Source organism: Hemitrygon akajei, chromosome 6 (assembly GCF_048418815.1).
Source record: "Hemitrygon akajei chromosome 6, sHemAka1.3, whole genome shotgun sequence".
NCBI classification, from domain to species: Eukaryota; Metazoa; Chordata; class Chondrichthyes; order Myliobatiformes; family Dasyatidae; genus Hemitrygon; species Hemitrygon akajei.
In genome coordinates, this window is record NC_133129.1 from 134,167,295 (window position 1) to 134,186,835 (window position 19,541).

Here is a 19,541-nt window from a genome sequence, read left to right on the forward strand (position 1 = left end):
ACCAAATGTTAAGTGTTGCACCTTCTCAGGCCAAATGGAAAAAGACTGTACATTGTTAAGGGCAAGACCCTAAACAATGTTGATGAGCAGAGATTTCAGTGTTCAAGTTCACAACTTCCTGAAAGTGGCTACACAAGTTGATAGGGTGGTTAAGACGACAGGGTGGTTTGCCTTTATTAGTTGAGGCACTGAGTTCAAAAATCAAAGTTATGTTGTTGCAGCTTTATAAAACTCTAGTTAGGCCACATGTAGAGTACTGCTTACAATTTTGGTCAACCAATTATAGGAAGGTTGTTGTGGTTTGGAGAGGTTGCAGAAATGGTTTACCAGGATGCAGCCTGAATTAGAGCATGTGTTCTATAATAATAGGGGCAAACTTGGTTGTTTTCTTTGAAATGTCGGAGGCTGAGGGGAGGGGAGATCTGGTAGTTTTAAGTTTTAAGATTAAGAGAAGCATAGACAGACAACATCTTTTTCCCAAGATTGAAATGTCTAATATGAGAGGGCATACATTTGGCAGAGGCTGAGGGGAGATCTGGTAGTTTAAGATTAAGAGAAGCATAAACAACATCTTTTTCCCAGGGCTGAAATGTCTAATATGAGAGGGCATACATTTAAGGTGAGTGGAGTCATTTTAAAGGAGACATGAGAGGCATTTTTTTTTTAAAATACCGATAGTGGGTTCTTAGAATGCATTGTACCTGTGGTGGTGGTAAGGACAGATACAGTAGGGACTTCTAGAGATGTTTAGATTGGCACATGAATGTGAGGAAAATGGTGGGATATGGACATGGTGAAGGCATAAGAGATTAGTTGGCCATTTGATTACTAATTTATTTCGTTCATCACAACATTGTGGGCCAAACAGCCTGCTCCTGTGCTGTAATATTCTATGTTCTAAAGCAGTCTTTACCCCCTGAACATGACACTGCTGAACTTTCAGAAAAGTGGCTGCAATGAAAATGATCAACAATCCTCCAGAGAGAACTAGGTGCACTGAGCAGATTCAACCAGAATCGAGTGATGTGCTCCGAATACTTGAGCTACAAACTGGGGCAGTTCTTGCTCATTTGGTTACGGTCCCCTTCCCCACCACCTGCCACCAACATGGGATCACCACTTGCAGCGCTCCCAAACACATACTTACCTGGTTCCCATGCAGAGCCCATCCTGCTGGAATGAATCATAATAAATAAGAGGTGTATGGTCTGGTTGGGAATTGGGCTTCTGTATTAAACCAAATTGGACATTACATGAAATAAGCAAAATGCTGGCTTTTGCTGAAACAACAAAGAAGTAGGGCTTATGGATAGTTCTTTCAAAAGATGATAAACTGAATGCCATCTGTTTGTCGTGATATGGCATTGGTACCCATTTCGTAACTCAAACTAGGGAAATGACAATTCTCTGTTTATTTTCAACAGCTCTTGATTGCAGCACAATTTCTTCAAGGAAAAATCTGAACAAGAAAAAAGAATGTGTGGCAGAAATGCAACTCACAATTCAGTACCAATATACAAACAAAATTGGTTGGTGACACACAGTATGCCAGTTAACATATAAAGGTTTTGTACTTATACTGCCCCCAAGTGGCATGTTAGCCTCAAACTTTGTAGTAAGGGTCATGAAGGCTGAGGCAGAAGTGACCAGTGCAGTAAAACATTAAGACTGTGGCTGACACATCAGTACAAATGGATTAAGGCTGCAACGTTAGCTTTCCAGTCACCCTGGTGAGGAATTTAAGTGCTAAATTATAACAAGAAATAGGATCCTACATAATATTTCATTGTCAGAACACTGAAGCTCACTGAATACAACCGAATTTATAAAATGGAATATGAAAAGATATTAAAACAGAACCTTTATTACCAAAAATATGGCTCTCATTGAGGTTAACTGAATTCATTGAGTTGCTATAATGCGAGTATGAGAATATGTAGGAATAGATACCCTAACTACATTCAATTTTGTATCTGACAGTGGGTTGCAATAAGGTGGAGCAGTACTTTCAAAACCACTTTATCAAAGTACAATGTACATTGTGATCCCATCTCTATGGTATGGTAGAGGTTATGTGAGGGAGGAGGAGGGTTGGAAACAGGTCGGGGTAGATGATGTGGCTGTCCTCATGCATGTGTGCATGGCCACAGTATATTTCTTTACGTAATAGGTGTGAGTGTGTGTACACACACACACACACACACACACACACACACACACACACACACACACACACACACACACACACACACACACACACACACACACACACACACACACACACACACACACACACACACACACACACACACACACACACACACACACACACACACACACACACACACACACACACACCAATCCTGTTCATCTTCCACTTGCCTCCAGTTTTCTTAAACCTTCCTGCTATTAGGGCTTGCTCTGTCTGTCAAGGCCATGTGGCAGCTGGTATGCAACAGCCATCCCATATTGAAAGACTTCATGCACGGCTATTTTCCACCCCTATGAACTGGAACAGAAGCAAAGTTATTCTTGAGTCTGCGGGATTGCCCAAGATGACCCCAATTACCATTACTATGAGATCTGCAGACCCAATATAAACTGAATGACTATTAATCCCTAGGTACTGGACGAGGTAAATGATTTCCTCAAGCCCTGCCAGCAGTCTAATGATGTGGCTGATCCGTAAGCAAAATCCACTTTTTCCTCTATATCTATTTCAATATTAGCACTTAAAATAAATAAATGACTTTACATTGTCATTTGTGAATGTGTGTTCAAAAGTATTACTGATGTCTACATGTGAAAGTAATTACTAATATCACTCATGAAGAATTTAACTCTAATATTTATACAATATCTCCAGTTCTGGATGCTCAAACCACTAGAAAAATAAATCCATCTTTTATCAGTTCAGTATACCATCACCTTTTTATCTTCTAAATTCCAGGGAGTAATATCATTACTTCAGGTGTAAATTCACCAGGCTACTTATTAGCATTTTAAGTAAGGCGGGAGGGTAAGTAGGTGATGCAGGGCTCCCTGTGGCCATTCCCCTCAGCTATAAGTATACCCCTTTGGATACTGATGGGAGGGATGACCTATCAGGGTTCAGCAGCAGTAGCCAAGCCAACAGCACTATGGCCAGCTCTTGAGACTCAGCAGGGAAGGGTAAAGTTTTATAAGAGCGATAAGTGATAGGAGACTCAATAGTAAGGGGGTAAGGCAGGAGATTCTGTGGCTGGAAGAGATACCAGGATGATTGTTGCCTCCCAGGTGCTGAGATCGAGGACGTCTCAGAGCGGCTACAGAATATACTCAAGAGGGAGAGTGAGCACTCGGAGGTCGTGGTACACTTTGGCACTTAAGTAGAAAAGGTAAAGAGGTCCTGCTAAGTGTATGCAGGGAGTTATGGAAGATGCTGAAGAGCAGGATCTCCAAGATAGTAATCTCTTATGCTTGTCAGGGCAGGAATAGGATATAGTAAAGATGAATGAGTGGCTGAGCAACTACTGCAGAGGGTAGGATTTCAGATTTCTGGATCATTGGGATCTCTTTGGGGAAGGTACACCTGTACAAAAAGGATGGGTTACATCTGAACCCAAGAGGAACCAATATCTTTGTAGGCAGGTTGGGAAGGGTTTAAATTAATTTGGTAGGGAGGTGGAGAGCATAGTGATAGGACTGAAGATTGGGCAGTTAGTATACAACTAGATACAGTGTGTAATACAGAAGTCGCAGGATAGGTACATTCTAAAGATGAAGTATTTTAAAAAGAAATGAGTCAACCATGGCTGTCAAGGGAAGTCAAAGACAGCATAGAAAGAAAAGAGAACATATATTGTAGCAAAAATTAGTGGGAAATTAGAAGACTGTGAAACTTTTAAAAACCCAACATAAAAACTAAAAATGCCATAAGGAGTGAAAAGATGAAATATGAAGGTAAGCTAGCCAACAATATCAAAGAGGATATCAATAGTTTTTTCTCAGATATATAGAATAAAAGAGAGGCAAGAGTGAATTTGGACCTTCTGTAAAGAAGCCATATATACAGAAAAGATTAAATATAAGGTAAGTTGGCCTTATGTTGTAAGGTAAGATGATAGAAGAAAGATTTTTTCAGATATATAAAGAGTAAATGGAAGACAAGAGTGGACGGGGGGAGGGGGATTGTTGTTTGCTGCCGCTTACGCACAGGAGGGAAGGGAGCTGGGGGGGGGGGTACTTTGGGGTCCTAACATTTAACTGTCGTTCATTCTTTGGGGGCACTCTGTTTTCGTGGATGGTTGCGAAGAAAAAGCATTTCAGAATGTACATTGTATACATTTCTCTGACATTAGATTGTACCTTTGAACCTTTGATATCAGACCACTGGAAAGTTATGCTGGAGAGGTAGCAATGGGGAACAAAGAAATGGTAGATGAACTTATCAAGTATTTTGCATCAATGTTCACTGTGAAAGACACAATGCCAGAAATTCAAGTGTTGGGGGCAGAGGGGAGTGTAGTTGCTATTTCTAAGGAGAAGGTGCTCTGAAAGCTGAAAGGTCTTAAGGTAAATAAGTCACCTGGAGCAGATGGACTACACCTCAGGGTTCTGAAAGAAATAGCTGAAGAGATGTGGAGGCATTAGTAATGATCTTTCATGAATCACTAGATTCTGGAATGGTTCCAGAGGATTGTAAAATTGCAAATGTTATTCCACTCTTTAAGAAGGGAGAGAGGCAGAAGAAAGGAAATTATAGGCCAGTTGGCCTGACCAGTGATTGGGAAGATGTTGGGGTCCATTATTAAGGATGAGGTTTCAGGATACTTGGAGGCACATGATAAAGTAGTCCAAAGTAAGCATGGTTTCCCCTAAGATGAAATCTTTCCTGATAAATCTGTTGCAAATCTTTGAGGAAATATCAAGCAGGATAGACGAAGGAGAGTCAGTGGATGTTGTTTACTTGGATCAACATGGTGCTGCATACGAGGCTGTTGAACAAAATAAGAGCCCATGGTATTGCAGAAAAGGTACAAGCATGGATAGAAAATTGGCTGACTGGCAGGGCACAAAGAGTGGGAATAAAGGAGGCCTTTTCTGGTTGGCTGCCAGTGACTAGTGGTGTTCCACAGGGTCAATGTTGGGACTGCTTCTTCTCATGTCACATGTCAATGATTTGGATGACAGAATTGGTGACTCTGTGGCAAAGTTTATGGACGATACGAAGACAGGTGAAGGCGCAGATAATGCTGGGGAAACCAGAAGTCTGCAAAAGGAGGAACCGGCAAATAAATGGCAGATACTGTACATTCTACAAATACATATGAAAATGAAAATAATGATTTATCATGCGAATGCCTCAGAATTTGTTCTTTTTAAGTCTGAAGTGAAGCACACCAACAAAAATTGTAACTGGAGATCTCACTTTTGATATACCCCACTGGAGAGAGCATGCTCTGACATATCCTTTATACTTGTCCACATTATCATGCCTTACTGTCTTTAGGTACGCATTATAATCAGCAGAAGCTAGGAATATATTTCTTTCCCTTTCTGAATCATTTTCACAAGTTGGACTTGCATTTTTCCATTTTTAGTTTTGGTATGATTGAAGGATTTTTCTTTCTGAACACTTCAGTTATAAAAACATGCAATAAATTTGGCCTTTGTAAAATACAACTGAACTGAAATTACTAAAGTAACGTGTATGGTAATCTATGCATGCAGCATTATTAAAAGTAATTAATTAAATTTAAATTCTACATACTAGCAGCATCAAGATTTATCAATGAGGAAAACAAAAATTTAGAAACATGTCTTAAGGTGTGTTCCATAAATATTAAAAAAAGATAAATCTTTAAAAATTCAAATTACCACCAAATTATTTATTATTGCGTGCATCATTGCTAAGTACAATCACATTCTTAACTGCTATTTAAACAAAAGTTCCTTAAACCAAATAATTGAAGAGCCCTGAGAGGGAAAAATAAGCAGGTTTTTGGCCCATTTAGCCCAAAGTGCTAAGCCAAATGTAGTAATTCATATACTTGCTGCCTGAGATCAGTTGTCTAATAAGTGACAAGGGTTGGATATTGGACGCTTCTGATCTCTTTGCCTTCATATCTTTACCCAGAGTAAAACAACCTTGATATAGATGGAAGCCAGTTGTTTTCTTAAACTATTCTCAACTACTTATGCTCACTGAGATATATCAATGAGGTAAAAATATTCTTATAAGTTATATATAGGAAACACTAATCAAACAGGACTGAAAATATTTATTAGGCAGAGGTGGGGGTGCAATACTACTCTGTGCTTTATGTAATGTCTATCAGTATACCATAGGTACAATCATTCACAAACTGCAGCTGCTAGTGAAACTACCTAGCTCAATAATGTGCCCCTTCTTCAAAAAGGTTGGGGACAGATGGAAGCTACAAGCTTCATATTCTAGTTTCTAGCCCTGTTACCATGTCATGCCCATTGAAAGTACAAGATGAAGTTTCTGTTCCACCATCACATGTCCAAAGGCTACAGAGATATCCTGTCATGAAACTTCAGTGACTGCTAATCTCCCACACATCTGACAATAACAGAAATAAATTCAGATACACTTCAATAGAAAAGTCTTACTTCAACTATGGGCATCAGTGGTTCTCAACAACTGTACTGTAAAGGCTGAGGTTAATATTATATGTAAATGCAATTCTGTACATGTTGTATGTCTCAAACTGACAAGCCTTCAGTCACCAGCTTATGCTCATCAAAAGAAATAAGCACTTAATGGAGCCAGAATTTTAGTAACCCTTGATCATTTGCTCCCCATCAGCAAAGTTCCAGAACATTAGTTTTCCTCTCAGTATTGGTAACAATTCTCAGTCAGGAACTGAGACTAGGGAACTTCAGTTGTAATTGTTCTGCAGTTTCTGGTTGCACTTCTTTTAAGATATCATGGAACCTTTTAACCTGAAAGAAATAAAAGTAATTCATCAGTTGTGACAACATAGAATTGGATGAAATGTACAATTTAAGTTGAGGAATATTGTTCCTGGGAATTGAACATCTTCCTTCATAGACATAAGCAAATTCCCAAGCTTGATGCAAAACAGTTGAAAGTTGATTGTAGTTTGTTCTAAAATGCTCTATTAACCCATCTATTATATGGACAGATAGATTTATTAGAGTAACATTGCTCATCAGTGCCAGATTTAGGATGGTATCTCTCCTCCACCCATCACATTCATCTCATTTTACTAATTTCAATCTCTTTAAGAACAGCTATTTTAAGTGAGGTGAAAAAAACTCTAACCTAACCAGTAACTGTACTAACTCACAAATTACTGATCAGTCATAATGAAAACTTATTAATGTTGGAAAATACAACTATGACAACTTCTGAAAGAGGGCAGACATGCTCAAATGCCAATCTGATGAAGGTTTGTCATCTGACATGCTAAGCCATCTTTGAAATTCTATGAAGCCTAATATCTTGCTGAGGCAGCAAGACCCCTCCAGACAAAGATTTAAGATTGAAATTTTAATTGTTCTTTTTTCTGGCTGGTGAACTTGTGAGTGTGAATTAAGGTGTATTATGCCTAAGTTCCCAGCCTGAAGTTAAAAGTTCACAGGAATCTCAGGAGAGAGAACAAAAATACTCACCGTAGAGGTATACAGAGGAAAAAGGTGATGAACAGCACAAATTAACATCTCCTGATTTAAATAACCTTCTTTAAAGCTTTTTGACACAAGCTCCTACAGCAGAGAGAATGATAGTTAACAAAGTGCACCATGATTATTTCTGAATCAAGCCTAAGCAACTACACAAGTTAATATCAACTATACTAAGGTCAGTCATTGGTTAATGAGCATTTCTTAGAAAAGGTACTATAAACATGTGCTCCTTCATTAGCCTCTATATGGTTCTTGCCTACCCAACAAACTTATTTCAGCAGCATCTTCTACTACCATTTTCTTGTGTACCAACATCTCACTGCCTCCATTAAATTAGTGAACCCCAAATAAATTTTCATTTCCCCATTAGGAATCTTAATGACTTTGATTCCACCTCTCTCCAATCAAAATAAAATGATCACTTATCCTTCATCATTAGGATGTTCCCCATTTATAGTTATACCTCAGAAATGTCCATAAAAATTTCAGAGAGGAATTCACAACAGATATTCAGCAGGATTTTCACTGGGAAGTCACGCTCCTGTCTTTTCCCTTTCTGAGCACCTGCTGGAGATGGGGCAGACCATTTGTCTGCACTGGGTCTTCTTGTTCCTTCTGCTGGCTTCTTCTGACTACTTTCTGCATAGAACAGAACTCGTAGCAACATTCCAAGCAAAGGAAGATCTGCACCCAAAAGAAAATAAAGTAAAGAATGCAATGGCTAAATTAATTGAGCCGAATATACAGTACTGTGCAAAAGTCTTAAGCATTATATATACAAACCTGATTCTGATATGGGTCTCTAGTGTGGACTAAGTGGAAGGGGCAGGGAAAGGGGAATCATGGTTGAGAAAAGGGTAAGAGAGCGGGGAAGGAGCAGGAAGCACCAGAGACAACATTCTGTAATGATCAATAAACCAATTATTTGGAATCAAATGACCATGCCTGGTGACCAGGATTGGGTGCCACCCATGTCCCCAGCACTCCTTTTCTGCCACCTGTCCCACATCCCTCCCGTGTGGTCTACCCTGAATTACCAACATCCTTCACTCCTGACAGATTTACAAACTTGCTCTCTGCTCCACATTGACAAATACAGTACTGTGTAAAAATCTTAGGCACCCAAGCAACATATATGTGCGTAAGACTTTTGAACAGTACTGTATATATTTGTCTGATAGGGTAGGGACCAACCACCACAGATACAGCACTCAGTTTGGATGTCTGTCTAACACCTGTTAACCTGGAAATCAACAGCAAGCTGAAACTGCAGTTCTCAGTCATACATAATACTGTCTAATTAATTAAAGGTCATTAACATGATGGGGAGAAAAATCTCACAGCATGCAAGACACCAAAAAGAAAAGCAAACCGACCAAAGGGAGACACTGAGCAAGACTCTCAAAGATCTGGCCCAAAAAGTATGTAGATGTTCAGGAAATTCTTAACGGAGTAATTGCTTTGCATTTCTGTTTTTTAATACAATCTATATTACCTACTGAATCGCCTTTCATCATTATGTTAAACTGATAAAATTTCAATTCTCGCTCTTCCCTTATTAACACTAAATAGGTTATCAACTTCACCACCAATTGCAGTGGCTTGTCATTTTGTGTTCTATCAAAATCCTTTGAAAATTTTAATTAAATTACATGCTGTGTGGAGCAGAAGTGCAGCAGGTATGGTTGTTCAGTCTCAATCCTGATCTTTGGTACTGCCTGTATGAAATCTCATGCATCTTATTTAAAAGCTTATGTACTTTATCTGGTTTCCCTGAAGTGCAGCACCCAGAACTTGATGTAATACTTCAGTTTTATAAAATATTCCTCATTATGTTCTTCCCATTCCTTCTGACGGTGTGAAATAATTTGTATGATTTAAGGAAGTCTATGCTCAAAATGTGTACTACTGGGAAGTCACACTGCACAGTGGTGGATTAGAGCATAAAATTGTTATTTTTCCTGTATTTTCCTAGTAGCTTAACTTTCCTCTTCTAATTTTTTATATAATCACCTATATACATGTAATTGTTCAGTAAATTTTCTAGAAATTGTAGTATAACTTCTAAAAGATTGTTTTTTCTGCAGCAGGTATCATGCCACTTGAATCTGACCATTTAATAGGTTGTTATCAATAAAATGTTGTTATCTCTAGTCTGACTATGAAATGACCACATGTGGAAAAAAATTCTGAATAAAGGGTTAAAATATCTGAGCTGCTACACCCTGCACCTTACTTTAATTAACAAACTATCTAGCTGGAAGCCTCTAAATTGTGTTAGTGCATAACACAGCTGCAGAAACAAGACAAAGACAGTGAAGTTCATGTATTGTGGGGAGGACTCTGCGGGCTGTCAAGTCTCCTACCATTAAGGGGTGTTCTGATTTCCCTTCACATGTCAGGTACCGACATGTAAAACAATTTATACCTTTCTACTTTAAGGATTTAATGAACTTTCTATAATATCATAAAGAAAGATTCACCATTTGGCCTTGGTTCTCAGTATGCTTGTAATAATCTACTTTAAGTTTCAAGGATGAATAATAGACCGACTGAGAATTGTAAAATGCGGTAAGTTACACAGGATTGATTTGTTTTTTTAAACTTTGGCAGATGTAATCAACTTTCTGTGTGCATATATAAAAAAGGCTATGACTATTGCTTTTCGGAAAACTGCCAACTGCACTGTTAGCAAGTCACTCTTCCCATTTTCAGGAATAAAGGTATTTTCTAGCCACTTCAAAGTCCGTGTCCTATTTACTTGTGACTTAACTTTAATTGAATTTCCTCAGCAAATTAATTTCCATAACAGATTTGGGTACCCAGATGGGACTTTTTTTTTTAAATATGGGGTCCAACAAATGGTTACTGTGAACCTGAGCTGCTAGATCAGTGAACAAGACCAGTAGACAAGGAAATCTTGAGGAATGCTTGACTGTGAGGCTGTGGGAGGGACAAGGTCAGTGCAGACAAGGTGCCCGCTCGGATGGTGACCAATGGCAAGCTCCTGGAGAAGGGCAATATGGTGAATGGAAGACATGGTCCAAAACCCACAGAGAGTCTGCATAGTCAAATTAAAGAAAGGGACTTTGAAGACTGGGATATATATTCTGGCCAGAAAAGGGCAAGAGAATTGTATTGTGATTGAAAACTAACTAAATCTGATTACAGGTTGACCTGAAACTAACAGGTAAGAAATGGGTAGTAATGAAAGTAAATGCACAAAGGCTATCAGTGCTATGCCGAAGAGAAGAAACACAACCTCAAGGTCTGTCGATCCACTGACAAAGGCTCCGAAAATAAACATACTGAGAAAAGTGTAAAGAAGTACAAGACTAAGGAATTCCTGGGTGAGCCCAGGTGCCTCTGAGCTCCCCGGCAGACAAGGTATGGCTGGAAACTGGAGACAGCAGGTACGTGATTACTTTTTCTAGCTATTTACTGCGTTGTCAATCACTGTATTAACAAGCTAACACCTCTAGTGTTATCTTCAATGCCGTGAAACCATCACACAAGTGGTTTTCTAGTTACTGATATGTCTGCCAATTGGCACCTGAATGTCGATCATGGTTGGCTTTCAATTGATGGTCAACAATACCAGTGGACAAGGCTACCACAAGGACTCCACAACAGTTCCATTGCCTATCACATGGCTTTGAGACAACATCTGAAGGACTTAACAGCCACTGATTCGACTAACATACCATATGTGGATGATATCCTGATAACATCTGAAGCTGCAGACTAGCATGAACATGATGTGATTTATTTGCTCAATTATCTATCCTTCAACGGTCATGAAGTAAATCTAGATAAGGCACAATTGCAACAAAAAGAAGTAATTTACTTGGGACAGAAATTTCCCGAGGTAAACTGAAGATCGTGCAAAGGCCGCTACATCAGCAAAACCACCTACAACAGTCCAGCAACTCCAATTGTTTCTGGGTTTGTGTAACTACAACAGAGCATGGGTCCATTCATATGCTGAAACTACCAAACCACTGAACAATCTGCTGAAGGACAGTAAGCATACAGATGACCCCGTGACTCTTAAAGACAAACAACTGAAAGTGTTTCAAACTTTAAAGTTGAAATTGTGCACTGCACCTGCCTTAGGAATCCTGGACACAGATAACTCAAGAGCATGGAGACCGACAGTACCCTGTTGGCAATTACTCTGCTAAATTGGATAATGTAGCATTAGGATGGGGTTCATGTTTACGAGTAGTGCAGACAATCACAGTTATTTCTAGCATCATGCTTGATCAAGTTTTAAATGTTTGATGTCTACACTCAGTACACACTGTACTGGCTGAATAGAAATGTTCAAGTAACAACTGCCCAGTGGTCCAAGTGGTCTACGGTGCTTGAGACACCTGATATCATCATTCAATGAGCGAGTTCAGCAAACTGTTACCATCAGACATGGAAGACTATGATGACCATGACTGTGTCAGAATAATAATGTGCCATGAAGAAGCAGTTTATTACAAAGAAATGCTTGTATTGAACCCAGATCTGATGGCTCCTCAATAACTGAGGGAAGAATTCAGATGACTGGATGGGGCGTTGTTTCTGGAACTAAAGAGCTGGCATCAGGAAGCATGGCTCCTGGTCCCTCTGTGCAACAGCCAGAACTGAACGCTCTGATTGAAGTCTGTAAAGTTAGCAGAAGGAAGATCAGCTAATACCTTCACTGATTTTCAACGTGATTTGAGTTGTTCATGATTTTGGAAACCTATGGAGACAAAGGTGATTTCTTATGGCTGTAGGAACCCCAATCAAGAATGGCGAACTAGTACAAGAACTCATGTACAAGATACAATTGCTGTCAGAAGTTGCCGTATTAAAATGTAAAAGCCACTCTAAGATGACTATAATGGAAAGCCATGGAAATGCATTCGGGATGAAATTGCGAAAAGGGCAGCAAGGAGAATGGGGTCAAAGAAATAAAAGAAGCAAAAAAAAAGGTCAAGGAATTAAAATAAGTTCTGAGACCATGGGCAGAGAACCAACAAATACAGTTATTGAAACAAAGTTGTACTCTGTATCACAGATGAACATACAAGATATTTGAGAGATTCAAGCTCAATGCTCTAAACCAGGAAAAGTAGATTTGGATGGAGAATGGTGGGAAGTTAAACAGTGATGGGGCATGGAAATATGCCACTATTCGTAGACTAGAACCTCCAACTACATTGCTTCCTTAACTGGCACAGCAGAGACACTCCCTTGGAGTGGAAAAGATGATTAACAGATTTTCCCATTGGTGGTGGAATCCAAAGTTCAGGACACAAGCTTGACAAACATTTGAAAGATGTATGACATGCTAGAAAATAAATTCTTGAGCAGTGGAAAAGCTACCATAATTAAGTGCTCCCGCATATGGTCTAAGTTTTACACATACAGGTGGACCACGTTACTTTTCCAGAGTGTCAAGGATACTCAGATATACTGGGTAATAGTGGACAAGTTTTCAAGATGGGTGGAAGATATTCGAGCAAAGAAAGCCTCTGCCACACATAGCAAAAACTCTGATCAAGGACTATCTCAGATAGGGATTGCCATGTCACATCAAGGTACACATTTCACTGAGAGTGTTTATCAGGAAATATGTTGACTGATGAACATTGAATGGTCTTTTCACTGTCTATATCACCCAGAGTCATCAGAAAACAGATTAATAGAAATATCAAGCAATGACTGATGAAGTACCATGGTTTTGTGCAGCATCAGGGCAAACCCAAACAAGAAAATTAAATTAAGTCCTTTCATGGTGATACAGGGATATCACCCTGAGCCCTCCATCTCAGTGAGACTGAAGTACACATTATGAAAGACAGTTTAGTTAACTATTGTGTGAAATGAACCCAAGCTGTCCAGTCTGTTTCTCAACAGGTTTCTGTTGCTTGGAGTGATCCAGCAGAGGGAGGACACACCCTGATTCCTGGTGAGTGGGTCCTTATTAAGAATCTGCAAAAGGAGCACTAGAGCTTGATGGGAAGGTCCTTATCAAGTGCTGTTAATTACTAACTCTGCAGTGAAAGTAGAAGATAAAATTAAGTGAATACATTCCAGCCACTGCAAGAAATCTAAAGTGGTGTATGACAAGGACAACAAACACTGTGGTTAATGTGCGGGTAACCTCTGACTCATTGCCTATGCTGCTGGGCTACAGTGAGCAAATTACTACCAGCCAGAAGACTTCAGCAGAGTTGACAGCTACCAGACATTATAAAGTTTATTCTAATATTAGTTGTTGTTTTTACATTTTTGCCAATTATCCCTGCTTACAGTGAGTACTAATATTTCTCCTGATACGCTTTAACAAAACTTACAGCTTCTTTACTTGCTTACAGGTGATCATTAATAGAGTAGTTCAAACCAACAATGATATAATCCCATTAATACCTTTTGATTATTTCCATAACTTGGGTAGTTTTTAATTATTTTATACTTAATGTCGATAACACAAGTTTTTATACCTCTGAATTTTTTTTTATAAAGATTCCAAATTGTGATTTAAAATCTAAGGGGGGATGTTGGATTAGACTGCATAAATGCTGTTTTCTTTGCAGTTTAACTTTTATGCCTACTTGTATCTTGTGTAATCACCTACATACATGCAATCATTCAGTGTGTCCCCCTAGTGGTTACAATTCATTGTTGCATTCTGAATGCTTCTTTGAAATCACATTATATGAATATGGGCTACTTGACTGGTTAACTCTAATCTACAAATTTGAATGGAATTAGCTGTGGTATAGATATCATGGTATACGATCTCATCTATGGTAAAAGAAGGGCTGAGCACGTTTTTCCATTTTTAGTTTTTCCATTTCCTTGTTCTTAGCTACTAGACTTTTGCTATTCTTCATTACCAATTGCTTTGTTCCCTTAGAACTTAATAAACGATTGTGAAGCAACACATTTCATGCTTTTTTCTTGACTTCCAAAAGAACTGATCAAAAAAATCAGAATCCAACACATTGAAGCACGTGGCCTTAGTATACAACTATCTGTGAAGTCATTTCCTATGTTTACTGCTTTTTTTTAAAAAGAACATTCATATCAGAGAACATTTGAACAAACCCGTTGAATGATTTTAATTAGGTGGCATGGCAATGAAATAATTAAAATGAAATGTTTTAATCTATGCTCAGCCACCTACCAACCCAAATGATATGTAATTTGATAACAATATTCTACACACAAATTGCTCATTGTTGTCTATTCATATTTTGGTATTGTACTTCAGGCAGTCTTTTTAGCCTGTTGAAATAAGCATTCACAACTAATTGGACTTGTCCCAATCAATCTAAATTTATCAAAATGATATAGTTACATTAGAGCAATTAACTCACTTTTGGATGCCCTGCATCTGGTTGTTAAACCCATACCAATTAGAAGTTCGGGTAGCTGCAAGAGTTTACAAGGATTCAGGAGGAAACTGTATTTAAGTGAACAAAGTAATATTGGTTTGTTCTGAAATAATAAGCCTACATTTTCACTTTAATTAATGCTTGGCAATCTCAATGAACAATATCATAAATGTTCACAAGATACAAGGGTTGGATTATGTTCCCTGCAAATCCCAACCTCAATCATTCCCAGAAGTTGCTGTACTCACTTTGCTCAATCTCGCTGTATTTCTCTACGTGTGAAGCAAATAATGCTGATAGGATAGCCAGAGCAGAGGACAGCACACTTGCCTGCTCCTCTATGAAAATCGATGGGTCATCATCCTGGCAAAGGTCAGTGCAAACTATGTCATTCAGTAGAGTCCAGGTAGCTCCTCCTTTGTCTGGAGGTTTAACTACAAGAAATATTCATAATAATGCAATTAGCAAACAGAATTCTGCTTCAGACATCATTTGAAAAGTAAAATCTGTCCAGCAGTTTTTCCAAATACCCACTTTTTTTTTTACAAACATCTTGTTTGACATTTTCTCTTTAAAAAGTAACTAAGTTCTATCTTCCATCAAAAATCAAGAAGAAATTCTGAGCCTTTATAAAGCATTGGTCAGAATGCATGGAATATGGTGAGTTGTTCTGGTTCTCTTATCTGAGAAAGGATGTGTTGGCATTGGAGATGGTCCAGAGAGGTTCATGAGAATAATCCCAGGAATAAAAGAGTTAACATATGAGGAGAGATTGATGGTTCCGCTCTGGGCCTGTACTTTGCTGGAGATCAGAAGATTGACAGGAGATCTCACTGAAATCAATTTAATAGAGAAAGGCGTAGACCTGCTGAACATGGAGAGAATATATCATGGAGAGAATAAATCTGGCACAGATTTCTGTGGAGGCCAAGTCATTGGGTATATTCAAAACTCAGGCTGAGGGGAATACAGGCGGCCCCCGTTTTTCGAATGTTCGCTTTACAACAGCTCACTGTTACGAAAGACCTACATTAGTACCTGATTTTGCTAACCAAAGAAGATTTTCGCTTTTATGAAAAAAAGTCGCCCGCTTTATACGTGTGTTTACCCCGAGAAAGACTACTATGACTGTGAAACCTCGTGCGGGCAGTTGTGTGCGCATGCGTGTATGTGCTGATTTTTTTTTCTCCAAATTGATTTCAGCTCGCTGTCTTCCCGATTTTTATAAGTGAAACTACACTGTACATAAAATATTTCTACTTTATATAGGCTGTATACTTATCATATCATTCCTGCTTTTACTATATGTTCATGATATTTTAGGTTTTATGTGTTACTTGCTATGATTTGGTAGGTTATTTTTTGAGTCTAGGAACGCTCAAAAAATTTTCCCATATAAATTAATGGTAATTGCTTCTTCGTTTTACAACATTTCGGCTTACGAAAGGTTTCATAGGAACGCTCTATCTTCGGATAGCGGGGGAAACCTGTAATAAATCAGCCATGATGGAATGGCAGAGCAGACTCAATGGACCAAGTGGTGTAATTCTGCTCCAATGTCTTATGGTCTTAATTGTAGAAGACAACCTCTCTGAGTTTCTGAGATTTCTTCTCATTCTTTTAATCTCAAGTGAAAGGCGTAGCTATAACAAGAGACTGCATAAACTTGTATACCATAACAGGCTGAATAGGAAGAATACGCATTATTTAGTGTCAAAGGGATGTTCATGAAGCACCTTCAATATAAAGTGAAATTACATTGCTTTTTTTAAAAAATTCTGAATACTAGACTGCAGAAGAATTATAGTTAAGAATGTACAAAATAAGCAATTTACCTATTGCCTGAATTCCTTCATCCACTGTAGTGAGAAGTTGCAAAATATGAATGTAAACCTCAAGCCCCTCAATGCTGTCTGACCTAAACAAAAGGAAAATGCGATGAGGTCAAACAATGCTAGCCTGTACCTGGTGCATTTTGCAGAAACCACAAAGTTTGTAAATAGATTGAAACATTATTATTCTAATTATTCTATTACCCAAAACATTCATTACACATCCATCCAAATTTCACATTCAACATGCAGCTTTCCAACTTGCAGTTTTCCAAACCAGCCACTGATCTTCCAAGATCTCTTAGAGCTGATGAACAGTCTGCCATAAACCCTGTGAAATTTTGTTCTCCTACCAACTGCAACTTTCAGCTCTTTACTCATCTTGATGGATACCAAGTAAAAAAAACTATCATGTTGGTCCTGGGAAATGGAATGCTTTCAATTTCAAGCATTATCACAAAACTCCCAGATCTCACACAGCATAGATTCAGTATAAGATTGCAGGAGTCCAACCTGAGACCAATTTCACAAAACATATTTAACCATCTTCAATGGTAACATCGTCAATTATTAGGAGCCTTTTAAAATTCTTTTCTCAGTGACATTAAGAAGTAATTGATGCGAATCTTCCCAAATAATCTTGGTTTTATACAACATGATGTTTGCTTCAATCTCTTCCTGTGGAAAGTAGTAATCGGAATCAAATTTATTATAGCTGACATATATGGTGAAATGTGTTGTTTTGCAGTAGCAGTGCACTGTAAGACAATAATTACAAAATTTACAATAAAAATCATTCAAAAGATGATAGTGCTCATAGGTTCAAGGACCTTTCAGAAATCTGATGGCAGAGAGAAGCTGTTCTTAAAATAATGGGTCTTCAGGCTTCTGTACCTCCTCCATGATGGTAGTAATACAAAGAGGGCATGATCAGGATAGTGAAGGATAGTGAGGTACTGCCTCTTGAAGATTCCTCGACGTTGAGGAAACTTGTGCCCACAATGGAATGGCTGAGTCTGTGTCCCTCTTTTGATCCTGAGAATTAGTGCCTTTAAAGCAGACGGTGATGCACCCAGTCAGACTGCTCTCCACCATACAGTACATCGGTGAAAATTTCCAAGAGTCTAGACATACCAAATCTCCTCAAACTCTTAATGAAGTGGCATGCCTTCTTTGTAATTACATTATTGTGTACTCTGACCCATTGGAAGTTGAAACTGCTCATCCTTTTCTCTGCTGACCTCTCATAAGACTAGATGTGTTCACCTGACTTCTCCTTTATTGGTCATTTTGATGTTGAGAGAGAGATTGTTGTTGCGAGAACACTCAAACAACCAATCTATCTCACTCCTATATGCCTCCTTGACACCTTCTGAGATTCTGCTAACAATTGTATCATCAGTGAATTTATAGATGCTGTTTGAGCTGTGCCTAGCCACAAAGTTATGAGCATAGACAGAACAGTGGGCTGAGCATGCATCCTTAGAGATGCGCCTGTGCTGACTGTCAGTGAGGAGATGATGTTATTACCAATACGCACTGACTGCAGTCTCCCAATGGTTAAGTCAATGATCCTGTTAGAGAGGTACACAAGCCCAGGCTTTGAGGGAATGATGGTGTTGAATGCTGAGCTATAATTGATAACAACAACCTGACATACGTATTGCTGTTGTCTTGGTGCTCCAAAGCCAAATGGAGAGCCAGTGAGATTGTGTCCACTGTAGAGGCAAACTGCAGTGGGTCCAAGTCCTTGCTTAGGGAAGAGTTAATTCTAACTATGACCAACTTTCTAAGTATTTCATCACAGTAAATGTGAATGCTATCAGGTGATAGTTGATGAGGCAGCTCACCCTGCTCTTCTTTTGTAGCAATTACAGCAATGAGAGATTGAAGATGTCTTGGAACACACTCTGGTGAAGATCGTCCTCTATTTTAAAAAGAATCAGTTAAGATTTTATCTTTGATAAGTAACTTTGTATCAGCAAACAAATCCATAGTAGTTCCAAGCTCAAGAGCAAAAGGTTATACAAGTTCATCCATGACACATAATTGCAGAAAAGCATCAAGCACAAACTGTAAGAGATACATCACATGCATGTATACCTTAGAAAAGTGCTTTACCCAGTAAATCATTTGATTGTTCTGTCCAGCAGGTACTTCACCATCTGCAAATTGCTGAGGTGTAATTTTAGTAACAGCAGGGCCAAGTGTTATCTTGGGATCGTGCAGTGATTTCTATTGTAACAAGTAATCCGAAGTTACAGGAATAACCTAATGAATTACTAGATTACATTAAATTGCCTTTGCCAGCTTTACATCTTACATTTCTTTTAGAATTAAGGGTTAAGTTGTATTGGGTAACAATGGCAAAAATCCACAGAAATCTCATGTAGTACACCGATGGCAAAAGGTACAGCTTCACAGAGTTTTGCGATAAAGAATGGAGTGAAACAGAGCTACGTTTTAGTCCAGACTCATGCTTTTCTTTCCTGTGGTTCTGAATTTTTCTGCAGACATGGACAGATCTATTTTCATATAAGATGAAGCAAAGTTTATCAATGTGTTCAGAATGAAAACCTTATCAGAGACATCCTTATGCTGATGATAATGCACTATTTACACAGATAGAAGATCAATGCTCACATGGGGACCTTCTTTCACAGGCCTGCAG

General features: G+C 38.6%; 1 protein-coding gene across 2 annotated transcripts in view; it reads right to left on the reverse strand.

Moving 5' to 3' along the window:
- Nucleotides 1–5,849: 5,849 nt before the first annotated feature.
- The window catches only part of saal1 (serum amyloid A-like 1), a 41,249-nt gene continuing 27,557 nt past the window's right edge, over nt 5,850–19,541 (reverse strand). For both annotated transcript variants that reach the window (XM_073049284.1, XM_073049285.1), the window contains exons 9-13: nt 16,874–16,956; nt 15,287–15,472; nt 8,120–8,340; nt 7,645–7,737; nt 5,850–6,951 (exon numbers count right to left, since the gene is read on the reverse strand). In XM_073049284.1, coding sequence (XP_072905385.1) covers nt 6,865–6,951; nt 7,645–7,737; nt 8,120–8,340; nt 15,287–15,472; nt 16,874–16,956 — 670 coding nt within the window. In that variant the 3' untranslated portion in view covers nt 5,850–6,864. The remainder of the gene's footprint in view (nt 6,952–7,644; nt 7,738–8,119; nt 8,341–15,286; nt 15,473–16,873; nt 16,957–19,541) is intronic.